General features: G+C 35.1%; 1 protein-coding gene across 1 annotated transcript in view; it reads left to right on the forward strand.

Moving 5' to 3' along the window:
• The first annotated feature begins 858 nt into the window (after positions 1–858).
• The window catches only part of Shark (SH2 ankyrin repeat kinase), a 72836-nt gene continuing 54500 nt past the window's right edge, over positions 859–19194 (forward strand). Inside the window, exons 1-2 of the mRNA XM_090370407.1 lie at positions 859–965; positions 6933–7102. Of these exons, the coding sequence (XP_090226533.1) occupies positions 6970–7102 (133 nt within the window). The 5' untranslated portion in view covers positions 859–965; positions 6933–6969. The remainder of the gene's footprint in view (positions 966–6932; positions 7103–19194) is intronic.

Raw genomic sequence — 19194 nt, forward strand, 5'->3', positions numbered from 1 at the left:
AATCTGCGAATTCCCCCAAGCTAGCAGTTTTTCGACCCACCTAACACGGCCTCCATTGCATTGGTAAATATTCTTGCACAGCAAATATTCTCTCCTATATTTCACCTGAGTACTACACCTCAAGGAGAGCCTCTTCATTCTTCAGCTTAATCATTGGAGTCATAATGTCAAGCACTCCCTTGGTTGTGGTAGTTGGTTTCATGTGAGGGTTGCATGTTTCTTTCTTCCAGAATTCGATTTTTTCATCTTTCATTCGAACATGGTATAGTCGCAATTTATAGACACCATATGCACTCTCCTCACGACCTCAATTTTCTCTGTGTAGGTTCCAAACAGTCCAGCCAGAAAAGTCTGTTTGGCCAAATATAGGCAGAAATTGCCTGACCTGCAGTGCCGAGTGATTATCAATTACAGTACAGTGTATAGCAAGTTTGACCAGTTACTTAACGCGCCCACTGGCTGGCAGTGTTGGCTTTATGTAATTATGATTATATAAGAAAAATGTCTCGTTTATTGGAAGATTATAATAAAAACAATATATTTTTATTTCTATTAAAAAGAGATTGGTATTATTATTTTTATTATTATTTTATTTCTTCAGCTGCGTGGGTGGGTGGAGGTGTTGTTACAATATATTCAATTGTTTCGTTTACCAATAATTATTTTTATCCAATTGGGATGATAGGTGGCGATAATTCAAAAAAAAAAAAAAAAAAGATGGCTTAATGTGATTGTAGGTCTGTCATTATATATTTCGGCTTAGCAACCAAAAGCGCTTCCAGTAGCTGATTAGGAATGTACTACGTATTCTGAGGGATGGCATTGTTATCATAATCATGTTTACACTGTCCTGTACTACTTTGTTCAATGTTTGCCTTCTCAGAATTGACGACTGAAGAGGAAAACAATTGCATCACATCCAATAGTACATATGAAGGATTGGATTTTACCTTTAAATGAATCTAGTAAGTGACTGTTTTTGTTCGTTACTCGACAGTGCGTATATTTAAAATAGATATAAATAAATAAAGAGATAAATATATTCTTCAATTGTTAATTTTGAAATAAATTGCACTAGTTTATTATTTTTGCTCTGATAGACATATGCTTCCCGTCTATAACATCCTTGAAGGCAGTATTGCATAACAATTTGATCAATAGAAATATTAGAAAAGATCATAATCGCTCAGATATGAAGATTTGTAACAGTGGTTTAGTTATTATTAAAACTTCGGCAAGAACTATTTTTAAATATAAATCCATTACTTATGCCATGTGAGGGTATTAATTATGGACGTTGTCGGTTTAAGCAGTTTTAAATAAGCATTTTTTAAATAAAGAATATTGTATATATAATCTTGCATTAATAAAACGTAGGATTTATTGCTCGTTGCCGATTCACTTTTTAAAAGATATATTTCACAAAATGTGAATGTTTATTTATTTTTTTAAACTCACACATTTTTATTATTGCAGTTATTTAAATAAAATACAGAAAAAGCGTAGTTGTTTTGCACCTATGGTTTTTCAAATTATGACATTTCAAAGAAATAAATGCACTTGGACCAGTTTTGAAGTTGTTGTAATCAATTTGAATTTCGAAATTTGGAGCCTTGTTTGATTTCCCCCTTCCTCTCCACAGGAGGGGGAATTAAATATAGGAGGCTTAAGTACAGTAAGAGGGTCTCTATTGGACATACATGCAGCTGGAACCTGTGATCTAGCTGGAACAACAGTTTCCCAATTTACGAACCATAGATCTTATTAACAAGAATTTTTTTTCTACCATCTCAGATTCCATTTACAAACTTAAATTTCTAGCTTATGAACGTTTTCTCAACTTCAGCAGCTACATGGGATCTGATATTTTGAAACTAATAAGAATGAGATAATTTCAATATTTATATATTTAATGTATACATACATAATGCAGCAGAATACGTTTCTTTTTTTTTTTTTTTTTTAATATTAATACATATATTTACATCAGACCATCATTGCTTCCAGACAAATACAATTACAGTAAGGAGTAGTTTTTAAACATTTAATATTTATGTCTCATAGCTAAAGACTATTGAAATCTCGCCTTGACATGTATTTACATTGTATACAGTACAATGCATTTTATTGTATACAGTACAATGCATTAATACAATAGAGCAGGGCTGATCACCTTTTCTGAGAATGTGTTTGGAGGAAATTCTAGATTATCATCAGAAATTAAACATCCCGAAATAAAACTAAATGTTTTAAGCATTTAAATTTCCCCACTTTTCATTGCTTGTGCTAAAAAATAATGCTCTGTTATTAAAAACAACAGAACTCAAATTATTTAAAAAATCTGTCTATAAATTTGTGCAAGCAAATTCATTAAGTTAAGTCAGTTGAAGTTCATATAATGAATTTTATATCTCCAGAGTTTGTTTTTGCTTGGGAAATTGCGCATATTTTGTTGGTGATTATATAAAGCAGAAAATAATATAAGAAGCAGCAAAGAAGTATATGAATATATACTTATTTTTGGTAAATATTTTGAGGGGTTTTTTTTTGCTTCTTTCCTTTTCCTTCATGTTGTAAAAATATACGTGCTACTCTGCCAATCAAAATTGCTGTACAACACTGCAGTAGAATGTTTCTTTTGTTTTTTCTATTTATCTTATAGAATTATTGTTTTTTTATCTTCTACACTTCTATATAATAAAGATAAAAAATAATAAAGACCTGTTACTTCTACAGGTCTTTATTATTATTTTATTATTATTATTAATCAAAGAATTTCTTTTCTTATTTATTATTAAATACTGTAGCTCTGGGGCCAAGCTGCTGGATTTTAGAATAAAAGCAAATTGGCAGTTGAATCATCATGTCTATCATTGCATAATACACCATACTTTGTAGTATATATATAACAAAGTACAATGTAAGCATTAAATAAATGCTAATGATTTTAAAAAAGATGCAAAATTTTTTTTTGTCACATGTTATCCATTTTATCATAAAAATAGGAGAAAATCATTCCCAATTTACAACTTTCAGTTTCCAAATACAGTACTTCTGGGACAGTGGGTGATTACTGTATTTAGGGTCTTCTTTCTTAATATCCTGTAACCTGTAATCTAGTTTTTAATTGGTAAATGTTGGTTACCATTAAAATTATAATAAATATTATCATTGTTACATTTTACATTGAGAAAGTAGACTGTAAATACACATCAAGGGTAGATACACATAAGATCACCTGTGGGGTGATCTCATTGAGGTATATAAGACCTTGAATGGTTTGAGTAAGCTCAGTGCTGATGGGATTCTTCCTCTTGCCCTGATTAATCACCCGAGGGGACATAAATTCAAATTGAGGAAAGACAGTTATAGAATAGATGTGCAGAAATTTGCCTTCAGCCAATGAGTGGTTAATTGCTGGAACAAACTTCCATCTATCATTGTGGAAGTTGACAGCTTAAATAAATTCAAGGCAGAACTAGACAAACATTTGAAGTGAATGGATGGGTGAAACGGGAAGTTTTTTTTTTTGCTGATGCTATATAAGTATCAGCCAAATTATGCTATATAAGCATCAGCCAGGTGATCTTATTGAGGCATATAAGGCCTTGAATGGTTTGAGCAAATTATTCTTGTAAGGATGAAATTCTTTATTCCACACTCCCCCTTAAAATCTCATCCTTTATCTAAACTTTGGTTTTCCAATAAATGTGCTAAGGCTGTTTGAAGTAAGAATGTTGCATATCTCAATTGACTTACATTCAAATCTCCAGCTTCATTTTCTGCCAACACCAAAGCTCACAACAGTAAGGCAATTACTAATCAGTCTAAACTAGATTTCGAATAGGCTAAGAATAGAAAAGTTGCTTCTTGTCCAAATGGTAGTGAAGCATTCTGGTCTCCTCCAAAGCTATTGGCCGCAACTTTTGCCTATCTCTACTCCCTCCTCTGTCAAAACCAGATGGCTCTATTGTCACCTCAGATAAAGCCTACCTGCTATCATCCATCCTAATTTTCTTTTAAATCTTGTATCAGTGATCTTGGTAGAGCACCTACCATTTCCATTATGCTCCATTCAATGCCTCCTGTGGTCTTCCATCAAAAGGATGTCAGAAGAATTTTGAACAGTCGATGCCAAGAAAGTGCAGGTCCTGATAGTATTTCTCCACTTGTTCTCAAATTCTGTTCTGTTACCTTTTTACACTCTCTTATTCCACTGGTGTTTTTCCTTCTGCTTGAAAATTTGCTCATATTCAGCAAGTTCCTAAAAAGGGGTGAATAATCCCTCACATCTAATTATCATCTTATTGCACTTCTTCTAAAGTAATGGAGAAATCCTTTAACCACCAACTCTTAAACTATTGAGAAACCTTCCATCTGTTCAATGATCACCAGTATGGATTCCATCTGTGTCGATCCACTGGTGATATTCTGGCTTATGCTACCCATCTGTTGACAAATTCAATGGAAAAGTTTGATGAAACTCAAGCAGTTGCTCGTGACATTTCAAAGGGTTTTGATGATGTTTTGGCATTCAGGTGTTCTAAATAGGCTTTCATCTTATGGTCTTCCAACTGTTCTTTGTTATTAGGTATCCAGTTTTCTCTATGACCACTCACTGTGTGTGATGGTAGACTACTCTGTCTTCTAACTTTTCCACTAATGCTGGCGTTCCCCAAGTTTCAGTTCTTTCTCCCACTCTTTTAGTCCTCATTTACATCTCACAAAAAGGATTCTTCAGCTCCAGTGCTGATCATCAATGATGCTCAGATTTCTACACAAGATCACGTCTCTTTATTAGGTATTAGAAATAAGTGATCTAAACAGCTGCTCACTCATTACAAATCTTAAATGAACCCTGCCATAGAATATAGTTTCTACATCTTGGGTGATGCCCCCATAATCCCTCTCAGGCTCTAGACTTCATTCAATAGAGGGCAGTTAGGTTAATTAATGATGAATCTCTCTCTCTCATAGACATTCTATTTCTGCTGCATGCCTTTTCTGTACATATCTCCATGGGTGCTGTTCTTTCAGTTGGCTTCCATAATTTCCCCCATCCCCTCTCTTCCAAACCAGTCTGAACATGTGCCTCAATCAGTCAACATCCAGTCCAACTTCAAACTCACAGAACCAACTTTTCTTCCTCATTTATTCCTTCAAGCTCCATTTTCTAGAACAACCTCCCTTCATATGTATTTCTTGAAAATTACAATCTACAGAAATTTAAGTGTAATGTCATAAGTATCGTTTTTCATCTTTTTAACCTTCAACCTATGCATGATACTAAGTACTGTAGATTCTAATACTGTTTGTGATTTTGATTAAAAAAAAATAATAATAATTATTATTATTTCTGTTTAAAATGCATTCTAATTTACTTTTTTGTTTTGTTTTTTTAAGGCCCAAGAAGGTATAAATCCTAAATTGAGTTTCGGTAAAGGGATAATAGAAGCTAAATTCTAGGAATCCTTTATGGTGCAGCTTGTTTATTTCATAAAATAGTTTTTAGTGTGGGTAACTTTAATTTATTTCATGTTAACTCTATGCTTTGAAGATAGAAAGGCTGCTCTTAACAATTCAGTGTATAGCCACTTATTGCATTTGTCTCCTTAATTTTGTTTTAATTTAACATTATCCACTTTTTCTTTCTGGTACGGTAATCAGTGTTTTGTGTGTAGTATTAACGTAATAATAATGGTAGCATTACTATTATTATTATGTTTGCTACTACATTTACCATAATACTTAAGGTGTTTAATTTTTTTTTTTGGTTTAATAAAATCTTTTTAAAAATTAAAAAGGGGGGGCTGAATTTGAAGTTTAACCTCAAAGTTGTATCACTGTTCCTTACAGCAGATTAATGATAGCTTCTCTCAGCATTCATTCTTGCAGTCAAATAAAATATCTTTACATTCTAAGCAGCATACAAAATGCTTGTACTGAACAGCATACAAAATTAGTAAATGCTGTTAAAAACAAACTACATTTAAAAAACCATTTAACTGTGGTTTTTTTTTTTTTTTTTCATAAATATACTCTAGCAAATTACCGTAGAAACCATTCCTTATTATTATTATTAGCATTAGCCATATGGTGCAAGGAAGCCTGAGGCTTATGCTGCACCGGCCAAAAAAAAAAAAAAAATTCCCTATTACCCTGAGAGAGAGGGAGAAGTAGAAAGGAATCACCAAGAAAGAGAAGAGTGATGATATCGAGCTCAGGACTCTGGGTGTGCCAAGCCCATACTCACCAGATGTGAGCCCCTGGGGAGTGACAACCCTTCCCATTTAGCACTGAATTTGCCGGTTCCTGTATTGCATGTTGCTTCAGTACAAGAAGTTGAATGATGTGGTTATAGATTTCTATTAAAACTTTCAGCATTGCCATATATTTTCCTCATTATGAACTTGAACAAATTGTATCTCTTCATAGTGCCAGTAGGAAACAACTCTAAATCAAAGCTATATAAGTTATGTACATATTGTGATTTGATTACATTATGTAAAGGTGAAATAATTATATTAACTAAATTATAAATACATGAGGATTACATGTACATTTACTGTAATTGCCAGATACCTTGTATGGGGAGGATGACACAAGCTGATCAGAATTTGCATCAACTTTCTTTGGCAAAATTACTTATGCTGCACAGAAATATCATATTCTGTTTACTGTTTCACATTATGTAATAGTGCAGTCTCGAGTTTTGAACTGTGTCATAGAAATCAGTCTTTAATAATCAACTTAACACAAATTGAAGGCTGGATGTTGAATATTTAATGTAAAAAAATATGGGTTTGATGAAAATGCTGGGTTTTTAAATTCATTTTTAAAATTAATCTCATTTCTTTTTGACAAAAAGTATTGTATTTACTATAAGCAATTTCAAATATTTTCACAAAAAAAGTATTGTTTTTTTATTGTAGGTAAAGGTGCATTCCAATTTTGCTGTCCTCTGGCCTAATGGACGCTGAGGAAGACCAAACATCACAGCCACGTCCACCCTATTCGGTTTCTCGCACTTCACAAGATCAAAGCATTTCATGGTATCATGGAAAAATTACCAGAGATGCTGCAGAGCACATTTTAAGCATTAGTATGTTTTAATTTTTTAAGGCTGTTTTTCTGCTTTTGTTGTTTGCTACTTAATGTTTTTGGATGTTGATGTTTTTTTGGCATATTTTGTATAAGTTATTAAACATTTAGTTAGTGTACAAATCTTCTATAGTACAGCGTATAGTAGGGGAGAAAAATAAGCAAATATGGGGGTAAATGCTCAGGATAAGTGTGCTTGTGGGCTATATAGCACATGAAAAAGTTTTATAACATTACTTCTGACCTTGGGAAAATGTGCATAATACTCTACCCATATATTACACTATGTAGCAAAAAAAAAAAAAAAAAAAAGTTGCTTTTATTTAACTATTCCTTAAATGCATTTTGTGTGCTGAATCCAATAGTATCATTATTTTTTCTCTAGTGTCAGCATATGATGGCAGTTGAAGTTTTCATGTTTTTACATTCATATGTATTACATAAGGTGCCTACCAATATTTTAATATATCAGAGCCTGTAGTTAATTGTATGATTTTTTTTTTTTTTTTTTCTATTGCTACCAAATGAAGTGCAAGTTATTTCCAGGCTTGGTCTGCTATGTTTATGGATGTTATATAAGTTTTAAGCTAGTGAAGTATAACATCTTTGGTGCACTAGGTTTTGTAATGCATACGAAACCCTATTTTGGAATGCATAAGGGTGATTGAGACAAGTTGTTGGCATTTCATTTCTGCTGTGGCAGTTGCACGTAAAAGTTAGAGAGAATTTCTTGGAAGTCACAAGTGTATACCTTTTGCTACACCTCAACTATGGAGAGAGAGTCCACAAACCATAATGACATCTACTACTTTTATATGCTGGATATGTCTGTAAATCAAAACTATTTAATGTATCCTAATAACCATCATCTGTATCTCTAGTGCCACACAGTGAAAACCTGCTAATCCCAATCCACCTTCCAGAGGAGAGTCTTCAGAATTCAATGATGAATTTGGCAAACAGAATAATTGTGATTACACCTCAGAAGCTTGCTAAAGTGCCAATTTTCCCTAATTAGCAAGAATTAATGACTTAGTGAAGGACTTTGGACTAACAAAGACTGGCGCAGACTTTCTTGACACCTTGTTTAAAAGAGTGGGATCTGCTGGATTCTGCTGCAAGACTTTCACATACAAGCAGGGGGGGTATATGTCAACTATGCATGTTTTTGCACTGTTGCAGAATCTCTGTGCTTGTTTTAATTTGATTAGTCCTTATGAAGAAATTAATTTAGTCGCAATTCAGAAGAGTAGTATCTTTTCATAGAAGCTGAAGTAAAAGTTTGAAAGCTGTGTTGCTTCATAATGGGAATATACACTAATCAGTTCCTGCTGCCTATTCTATAATGAATGACTTTCTTAGTAACATCAAGTGAAAGTAACAAAAAAAAAATTGTTTATAAGTTGATTGAAATTATGGAAAATGGGATGCAGCATGTCAATCAAGCTCCATTACTTGCACTCTCACCAGAATTTTTTTTTACCAAATCTGGATGATGCTAGTGAAAAGTTTAGGGAAAGATTCTACCAAGACATACAGTCAGTGGAGAAGTGGTGGAATGATACTATGATAGCAACTATATCTGATTCTTGGTTTGGGATGATCATGTTGACCACAAAAGACAGAGATGTTCAGATTTACATTAACTAATTTTCTTTTATTAACCTAAGGTGGATTTTTACTTTTTAATTTTTTTTTTTTTTTTTTTTTTACTGGTAGCAAAGATTAATACTCTATTCTATACAGAAGTTAAGCATCGTTAATAAATTTGATATATATTTATTGTATATTTAATTTTCTCTCATTTCTGGGCAAACCATTGATGTATAAAAACAAAACTTGTTGCATAGTGTTAATAGACACAATCACTCGGTGCTGAGCTTGCTCAACTTTTATTAGTAGAGCGTATTTTAGGAACTCAGTAATTCGGAAATCTCTTTAATGGCAAATGATGCAAGAAATCAAGCTTATATGGCATCAACCAAAAAAAAAAAAAAAACCTATATAGTTCACCCATCCACTTCCACAACAATAGATGAAAGCCTGGTCCAACAATCAACCAACCATGACTGAAGGCAAACCTCCACACATCTATCCTGCAACCATCCTTCCTTAACTTGAATTTATGCCCCCTCTTGTGTGTGTAGAATCAGCAAGTGGAAGAATGCCATTAACATTCAGCTTACTCAATCCATTCAAAACCTTAAACACCTTGATCAAATCTCCCTGTAGTTTCCAAATGCTACAGTTTACAGAACTGAAGCCATTCTAGGTAAGAGCACCCTTTTTTGTTCCCTTCACCAACCTGGTTGCCCTTCTCTGCATCCATTCCAGCAGATCTACATCCTTCCTAAAGTGAGGCTTCAAGACTTGTATACAATACTCTCGATGCAGCCTAACCATGGCCTTGTACAAAGGGATAACTATCACATTATCCCTACTAGCAAAGTTTCTGTATATCATTGACCCTGTCAGCTGTCCTAGCACATGTCTGCACTGCTCAGAGAATTTCATTTCTGACTGCACAGTTATCCCCAGGTCTTTTTCATTCTCTACCACCACCCTGTATGTAGTAACACACAGTTGATGTTACTCTGGGGTTACTGCTACCCATATGCAGTACCTTGCATTTGTCAATGTTAAACTTCAACTACCATTTCTCAGCCCATTAACCTAATTTTCCTAGATTTTGTTGCAGTAGCTCACCCTGATGACTGTCATTAACCACCTTGCTAACCTTTATATCATCTTTAGTCTTTAGCCAGTGGGTGGTTAATTGCTGGAACAAACTTCCATCTGTCGTTGTGGAAGTTGATAGCTTAAATAAATTCAAGGAGGAACTGGACAAACTTTTGGAGGGAATAGTTGCGTGTTTTTTTTTTTTTTTTTGGCTGATGCTACATAAGCCCATACGCTTGCTTTCTTGCATCACATGCCTCTATTACTAGCTGCAAACTTAGACATTAAGTTTGATATACCTTCATCAGTATCATTGATAAATATTTAAAATAACAATGGGCCCAGCACTGAACCCTGAGGAACTCCACTAATAACATTAGTCCACAAAGAACAGTGCCCATTGATAACTACTCTCTGTCTTCTTCCACTTAATCATCCCTTTATCCATAGCAGTAACTTGCCCTTGATGCCACATTGCTCCAGTTTGTACAGCAGTCTTTTACGTGCAACAGTAACAAAAACCTTCCTGGAATCCAACTACAGTGGATTCCGGTTATTTGGGCCACCGGTTAATCGGGGCAGCCATTTATTTGGGGCAAATCTTAAAAAACAGAAACCAATAGAGAAAATATCCAGGGTTTACTTTGCTTAATTGGGACAGAATGCCGTTTAATCTGAGCAGGAGACCGCAGCACTGGAGATTACCCTACGATTGTCTCCGACGGTACCACGTGGTTCGGTTAAAATTGGAGGTCACAACCATAAAACAATACAAACAATTAGCAGTCACCTGTTTATTGGGCTTTTCTGTTAGTGAAATCTATCATAAACGGACAGTAAACTCAATCTTATTGAATTTGCAATAACACCGTCAGCTGGAATTCTGTGGGTTATTATGGTGAAATGTGTTTACACTTCCATGAAATCTTCGATCGTATAAAAAAAATTAATTTTCAGATCTTCTCTTCATTCCTATTTTTAAAGCTTTGTAACTCTTTACTCCGTTTTCACTTGCACGTATTGTGTTACTTGCAATTTTTGTGTGCCATGTTCTTTGTTATTGATTGCTTATCTTTTTACTGTTTTAAATTTTAACCCCTACCCACATATGTCAGTGAACAGAAATGTCAATTAGTTAGTATGTACATATTACAGTACGTATTAATTATTCCGATTTTCACATATCATTTAATTTTGTAATTGGTAAGATAATAAAGGGTAAATTTGTTTAATATATCTTTGCTTTTATAGCCTGTGGATAACATTCGTCCTATTTTCGCTAATTAGAATCGCTGTTTAATAGAATTAAAATTCAATTCACAAATGTGATCACAATGACTGGCACTTACTGCACATCGTATAGTGAATGGTACTTTACTGTGGTGACTCCATCGTAACGTGATTTGATTGTACAGTGAACCAATTGTAGAGGTGGGGTTACATGGTATTTTTAACTATTTATGTGAAACTTCGGATAATTGGGGCAGCCGCTTAGTCGGGCCAAAATGCACTAGTCCCAATGTGTCCCAAATAACCGGAATGGGCTGTGTATGATGTAAAAATTGTTTTTTGACATTCTTGTTAGACAAGAATGTCTAACAAATCCATGCTGTGATTGCAGTATAATTGCATGCCTGTCTAGGTGGTCCTGCATTAATTCTTTAACCAGTCATTCAATTATTTTAAACAGATGTTAAGTTAACAGGTCTGTAATTACTCAAATTGTCTTTTGATCCCCCTTTATGAATTAGGGATACAAATGCACATCTCCAGTCCATAGGGACCTCCCCTGAATCCAAGGATGCTCTCATAATTATGGCTAAGTGCTTACCTCCTTTGCTGGCTCGCTTTATATAATTGAATAGATTCCATCCACTCCAGGTGCCTTTTTTTTATGTCCATCTTCAACAATTTCACATCCACTTTCCTTTTAGTAATCACAAGTCATTTAGCTCCTCATTAGAATTTGATAAACTGCTGGCAATCCCCCCTTTGCTCAAGAATTCCTCATGTAGGAATGTAAATACAAAATATCTATTCAATTTGTCTACAACCTGAGCATGGTGATCAATGGTTAACCCATAGACATCAAGTGGCCTAATGTGATTCAACTTCTTCCTTCTACTGTTAATATAAGCACAGAAGTATGTGCTATTTTTCTTTGCATTCTTTCCCAGACTTCTAATAAACTGCCATAGTTTGCCTAACCACTTTGTAACTTGATTACAGACTAATCTGTATCTACCATAGGCTTCTGTATCACCTGATAAGTTATATGCATCCCATGCACTTTTCTTCTCTGCCACGTGTCTCAATAGTTCAACTGACATCCATTTAGGTCTAAGCCTTGAACAGTATTTCTTCGTTGGTATGAAAAGCCTAGTAACTCCTTTGATTACTTCCCTGAGGCGCCTCCGTAGCCAGGTGGGAAGGAGCAGCAGTGCATAACACACGCTTCTTGATTAGACCGGGGTTCGAGCCCATTACCACCAAATACGAAGGATGCAGAAAAGTCAGGGAATGACCACCGCATATTCCCAGAGCAATATGGCCTTAGTTGCTAATGCTCCTAAAAACCAAATAACAAACAACAAACTTCCCTGAATATTTCCCATTTAGAATTTGTTGTTGGTAACATCATCCATTGATCTCATTGCATATAATTTAAAAACTGTCTGAGACCACCATAGTTGCCCTTACAAAAGCAAAAGCCTTTCCCTTTACCATTGACAGTAATTATGTCTATTTAAATTCCACATTAGTAAACTGTGATTGATTCCACCGAGTGGGTCTTTTACCTGCAGATTCTTAATGCATGAAGAATCATTGCTGATAACCAGACCAAGAGTATTGCTTCCTCTTGTTGCCTCTCTAACATGCTGCTATAGAAAATGGTCATCCAAGGAATCCACAAAAGGCTTGCTAGTGTGTGAGTGACCAACCTACAAATTCCACTCAATATCTGGAAAGTTAAAAATCCCCCTTATGAGACATTATATTTCTCTGTAAAGCTGTTTAGTATACTCATCAGTCATTAGGCTTATAACAATCTCCTACTCTCAATTTTGTTTTCCCAGTGATAATGATATATGAGAACGATTGGTAACCTATAAGAAGAATACTAGTTAAGTGCATGTGAGAGCAATGCTGCTGAGAATATGCCCACCACAATCCAGCCCACAATTATCATCATGCACAGACAGACACACGCACGCAAATGTCATTTGGTGGTTTGGCCACAGATTGAGAGAAATAATTGTGATATTTGAAGAAAACTCTAAAGGTGGCTTATGGGCAGTAGTCCAGTGATTTCAGCTGCACCCAGTGTGTAGCACAGGGTTGTGACCCTTTTTGATACTGGTACAAGGGTTGTTCCCTGTGGATTGCCCTTCTCATGAAGAGTTTTGTGATCAATTGCTAAAACAGGATGAGAGCAGACCCAGTTGAGCCAATTCATTGGACTAACATTGTCATTGGATAAACATGGGTCATTGGACTAACATTCATTGGATAAACATGGGTCATGAAAAATAGCATATTTTATAGTTAAAAGCCACATATGTTTGGAAAATTAGCCCCGTGTTACCCATGAATAATAGTATCAGATTTTTTGGTTAATTAACATTTAGGCTGGCATCGTGGATCAATAAATTCAAGGAAGAACTGTACAAACCATTTGAGGGGATGGATAGGTTAAATGGGGTTTTTTTTTTTTTTGGTTGACGCTGTTGCTTTCTTGCATCGCTTGCCACTGCTAATACTAATATATCATAAGTCAATTCCCATATGACTGTCTGACCTCTAATGCCTGTCCATTATTCTGAATGGAATGTTACCACTGCTTCTGGAAGGTGTGATTTTGATGGTTAGTAAAAACATCTGCCATGGCCAACAAGCTCTCTCCATTTGAATCTTCTGGAATTTACCCATTGGTTTTTTTTATTTTATTTTTTTATTTAAACCCAAAACACGAGAGGTATTGGAATCTATAGTACTTAGTACCGTGCTTGGGCTGGAGGTTGAGAAGACAAAAGGAGATATTTGTTGAAATTAGACTTGAACTTCTGTAGATTGCAATTTTCAGGAAATACGTACGAAGGAAGGTTGTTCCAGAAAACGGCAGTTGAATCAATAAACTAGGAAGATGAAAAGTTGGTTCTGTGAGTTTGAAGTTGGACAGTAAATGGATGTTGGCTGGTGGCAGCACGTGTTCAGACTGTTTTGAAAGAGAGAACGGGAATTATAGAAGCCAATTCAGAAGAAAGTGCCCATGGAAGTATCTGTAGAAGAGGCATGCAGCCGAACAGTACGTCTATGAGACAGCGAGTGGAGAGACTCTGTTAGAGATGAATCATTAATTAACCTAACTGCCCTCTTCTGAAAGGAATTAAGAAGCCTGAGAGAGGTTTTGGGGGCACCACCCCAGATGTGGGAACAATATTCCATAGTAGGGCGGATTTGCAATTTGTACAGAGTGAACAACTGTTTGGGAGAAAAGTAACGCTGAGAGTGAAAGAGAAAACCAAGTTTTTTAAATGCAGAGGAAGCAATATTTGTAATGTGCTTATGCCAAGAGAGATTAGAAGTCAGGGTAATCCCCAAAAGAGATATATAATTTTGCCTAGAAATTGGAGTGTCACCAAAGCATAGGAGCAGAAGAATCCTTTTTGCGAGATATAAGACAAGACTGAGTTTTAGAAGGATTGAAATCAACTAAGTTGTCTTTGCCGCACTGGAGAATTACCTGGAGATCGGCATTTAAGGAATTGATAGCAGATTTTCGAGAAGTTGAAGCTGATCTAGCAGGACAAGGTTTCTCAAAATGGAAAGTGGAATGCAATGTGCTATCATTGGCAAATCTATGGATAGGATTTCCAGTCAATGGAAGAAGGTCATTAATATACAAGAGGAAAAGAGTGGGGAGAAAGAACTGAACCTTGGGGAACACCAACATTAGTGGAGAAGTTAGAAGACAGTGAGCCATCAACCATCACCCTCAGTGAGCGATCAGAGAGAAAACTGGATAACCAATTACAAAAAAAGTTGGCAAACCAAAAGATGGAAGCTTGTTTAGAAGACCTCTATGCCAAACACGATTGAAAGCCTTTGAGATGTCAAGAACAACTGCTAATGGTTCACAGAACATTTCCATTGAATTTCCAAAGTGAAAAAAGGTGGCAAAGAACAGGAATAAGTTCTGGAGCACAGGTTTTTGAGATCAAGTGGAGAAATACCATGGGGACCTGGAGCTTTCTTAGCATCAAGATTTGTGAAAATCTTTCTGACATCCTTTTGACGGAAGACTACAGGAGGAATTGAATGGAGTGTGTTGGGAATCGTGGGAGGTGTTTTACCAAGATCATTAATACATGAGTTGGAAGAAAAATGGGATGCTAGCAGGTCAGCTTTATCCTTGGCTGAAGTGACAACAGAACTATCTGGTTTGGACAGAGGTGGGAGCAGAGATGGGCAAAAGTTGCAGCCAATAGCTTTGGCAAGAGACCAAAATGCTCGGCTGCCTTTAGGGCAAGAAGCAAGATTTCTACTCTTAGCCTGTTCAAACTCTAGTTTGGACTGATTAATAACTGCTTTACAATTGTTACGAGCTTTGGTGTTGGCAGAAAATGAAACTGAAGAATTAGAAACAAGCCAATTACGATATGCAAACGTTGACATCAGAAGTTTTGAAACAGTAATCCAACCAAGGAAAAGAAGAAAAGAAATCTCGCAGGTCATCCCATTTTGCATTCTTGTAATGCCAAACAATATGAGGTTGGGAATAGCCATGAGATAAAGGCTCCATTGGAGAAGAGACAATCACCAAGTTGTGATCTGAGATGCCTAAAGTACCTCTCACTTCAACTGTGTAGTTAGAAGGGTTGTTTGTGAGAAAAAGATCAAGCGTGTTGGCTGCATGGTTAGGATCGTTCGGTATTCTTGCAGGTAAATGAACAATCGGTGCAAGGTCATTAGTAATTGCAAAAGCCTAAGCATCTCGACCAGCTGGGTCGGTGTGACTAGAAAACGGAAGCGAGCTGAAGTTCTGAACATTAAAATCGCCAAGGAAAATTACCTCACCGTTAGGAAAGTTGGACTGGAGAAAGTCGAGTTGCAAAGAGAGGAAGTCAAAGAGCTCCAAGTGATTAGTGGAGTTGGGAGAACCGTAGAGACAACAGATGAATTTGACACAATGAGGTAGAAAGATTTTAAGCCAGAGAAGATCAAAGAGAGGAGATTCCAAATTGCCAAATCTCTGACAGGGAATATCAGAACGGACATATGCACAAGTACCACCTTTGAGGGAAAAGGAATCATACAGCGAATAATTTGGGCAACTGAGATGAGTAGTAGTTGAATCAACCGATAACTGAGATTCTGTCAGAAAAAGTACATGGCGTTTGGCAGACTGTTAGTGGAAATGGACATCGTTAAGATTAGAATTGAGACCACATATATTTGGGAAATGAATTAGGAAGTGTTTCGGAGGTTTAGATCTTTTCGCAGATAAGTTTACTCGATTAGTTTGAACATGGTGTATTCAATAGTAAGAAAAAGTGGGTGGGACATGCTGTATGAAGTAATGAATTTTTGGATATGGCATACACATGGTAAGAATATATCCAGATCCTTGACTTAACATGGCCTCGACAATACCCCCCCCCCCCCGCATACACACTCCATATTTGGTGTGTGTATGCGGGGGGGGGGGGCATCACAAGCCCGTGACCACCAAATATGGAGGATGTGGAAAGGGCAGGGAATGACCACCACATATCCCCGGTGAAATATGGCCTTAGTTGCTAATGCTCATAAAAACCAAATAACAAACAACAAACAAACAAATAACCTGTGATTTTTTTTTTTTTTTTTTTGTATAATTATGTGGTTTATGCTGCATGTATTTCTTATGAAAAATTGTAATGTATAAGTGTGTGTATTTATTATATAAAGTACACTATATTTTTATGGAAATACTGTATTGTACGAAATTTAAATAATATAGTTTTAATTAATTTATCTTTTAATTTTAAGGTTTAGGTTTATAAATGAATATATATTCTTTTAAGAGTATATTATCAGTCTATTAAATATGTAATATGTAAATATCATATGGTTGTTGTGTATATATATAAATAAGTTATATATATGTTTGTATATGTATATATGATTGTTTATATGGTTTTAATTAATTTATTTTGAAGATTTACATTTTAGGTATATTGGTTTACAATTGAACATATTCTTTTAAGAGATTATGAATACATATATAATTGTTTTATTATACAGTGCACACGATGCTTTATGGGACGATTTTATGGAATTGATATAATATTTGTTTGAGGGTTATTTATTTTTCAAGGATGAAATTTTTAATATAATCTTACCTGATAGAGATGAATGTATAAAATTGTATAAAAAAATGTATAAATATGTATAAACATTAAAAATTGGAGTCTGTTGACTCCAATTTTTAATGTTTCTAGACTCCTTATTTGAAGGAATTCAGAATTGAATTCTGTTTATCTCATTTTGTATATACAACTTATTGGGCCATGTAAACGTTTTTTTTTTTTTTTTTTTTCTTTTTTTTTGTTTGTATATTTACAAATAATGACACTATAATGTGGATGGCTTGGGTAGCATTGAACTACAAGTGGTAGAGAAATAAATTGAATAAGAAAATTTAAAAAAAAAATAAATAATTAATAACAGAAAAGGAAACAGACAACCTATGAGGGAAATGCATAGGTTGTCTATATCCAGCTGACCTTTGAATTTCCCCAAACTGTCAGTCTCTACCACCCATGTAGGTAACTTATTCCAGTAATTTATAACTCGCTGGTTAAAATAAAACTTCCTGTAATCCAGTCTAAACATCTTCTCCTGCCTCCGTAACTTGAAATTATGGCCCCTAGTTCTAGAATCATTTATAACCATGAAAATTTCGTCCTCATTCATTTTACTTGTGCCTCTCGGAGCCTTAAACACCTCAACCAAATCTCCTCTAAGGTGCCTAGTTTCCAAGCTCTGCATCCCACATATTCGAAGTCTTCTTATATGGACACCCCTTTGCCAATCTCACCAAGCGAATTACCAGTCTTTGGACCCCTTCAAGATTTATACTTGAACAGTATTGAATGCTCCAGAATTTTAAATTTGAAGGTGTGATAGTAGAATCGAATTCCTGGTAAATAGAATTGAATTTATTCTTCTTACCAAGAAATACTGGGCGATTCTATAAATTGCAGTTGCTGGAAGCTAGACATCGGCATGGTGACCTAACTGAAGTATATAAGCCTATAAAAGGGTTAAGTAAATTAAATGCTAATGGATCTTCACTCTTTCACAGATGACACACACACATAGGTGGGTATAAATTTAAATTGAAAAAGGATAGTGCAAAAATTTGCATTCACAGAGACTGATCAATTGTTGGAATAAACTTATAAGTGGAAGTGGGTAGTTTGAATAAATTTAAAGGCTTGGAAAAATTATTTGAAAGATGAAGAAATGTGCAAATGAAGCGTGTTTTTTTTTTTTTTTTTTTTTAATTGACTGCTGGAAGCTTGGAATTATGCACTTAGTTGAATCAGGTAATTTTGCCATAACTGGAATGCTGGAATACTGACTATTGATAATAGCACAATGAAGAGTAGGTGGCTATTGCTGTGTGTAATGACTTGAATCATTAGATAATTGATGACTCAAGAGAGTCCTCCTGCTAGCTGGCTAGAGCCATTGAATTGATTCACTCACTCACTTGGTAGCCATTACTAGTATGTATTTCTTTCAAGTTTAACAGATGACTGGATTTATTTGATAAGCCTTACTCCCATATAGTCCATTAAAGCAAGGTTTCACACTACACCTGTATTCACTAGTATGAAAAAGTAAATAATGAAAAATTTTCTGCTAGTTTTATGCACAACTGTAATGAAGTTAGGATCATATTTCCATAGGTGTAATTTGATGACTTTGTTTACTGCTATTTTTATATACATAGTCCTCAGGAACCAGTTAATGCAATACATGAAGCTACTGCTCTTACATTTTTTTGCTATTGAGAGTGAGAAATTATAGTTTTTAAAACAGCCTTTATGGAAATGCTGCTGATATAAAAGGAATGTGACTCATCTGATTTAAGAAGGATATTGCACAATACTACTACTATGGTAGTATTAAAGAAAATATGTTTTTCCACATGGATTGAATGATGAGTCAGGTGAGTTTTCAGCAGATTGACAGGCGAGTCATCAAAAATTGGAGTCTGTTGACTCCAATTTTTAATGTTTCTAGACTCCTTATTTGAAGGAATTCAGAATTGAATTCTGTTTATCTCATTTTGTATTTGTGGTGTCTAGAATATCCATGTGAATGTCTCTTAGATTATTGCAATCTGTGTTCAGGGATGCT

The sequence above is a fragment of the Mastigoproctus giganteus genome, chromosome 1, assembly GCF_048544385.1.
Source record: "Mastigoproctus giganteus isolate SK-2022 chromosome 1, ASM4854438v1, whole genome shotgun sequence".
Taxonomy (NCBI): Eukaryota; Metazoa; Arthropoda; class Arachnida; order Uropygi; family Thelyphonidae; genus Mastigoproctus; species Mastigoproctus giganteus.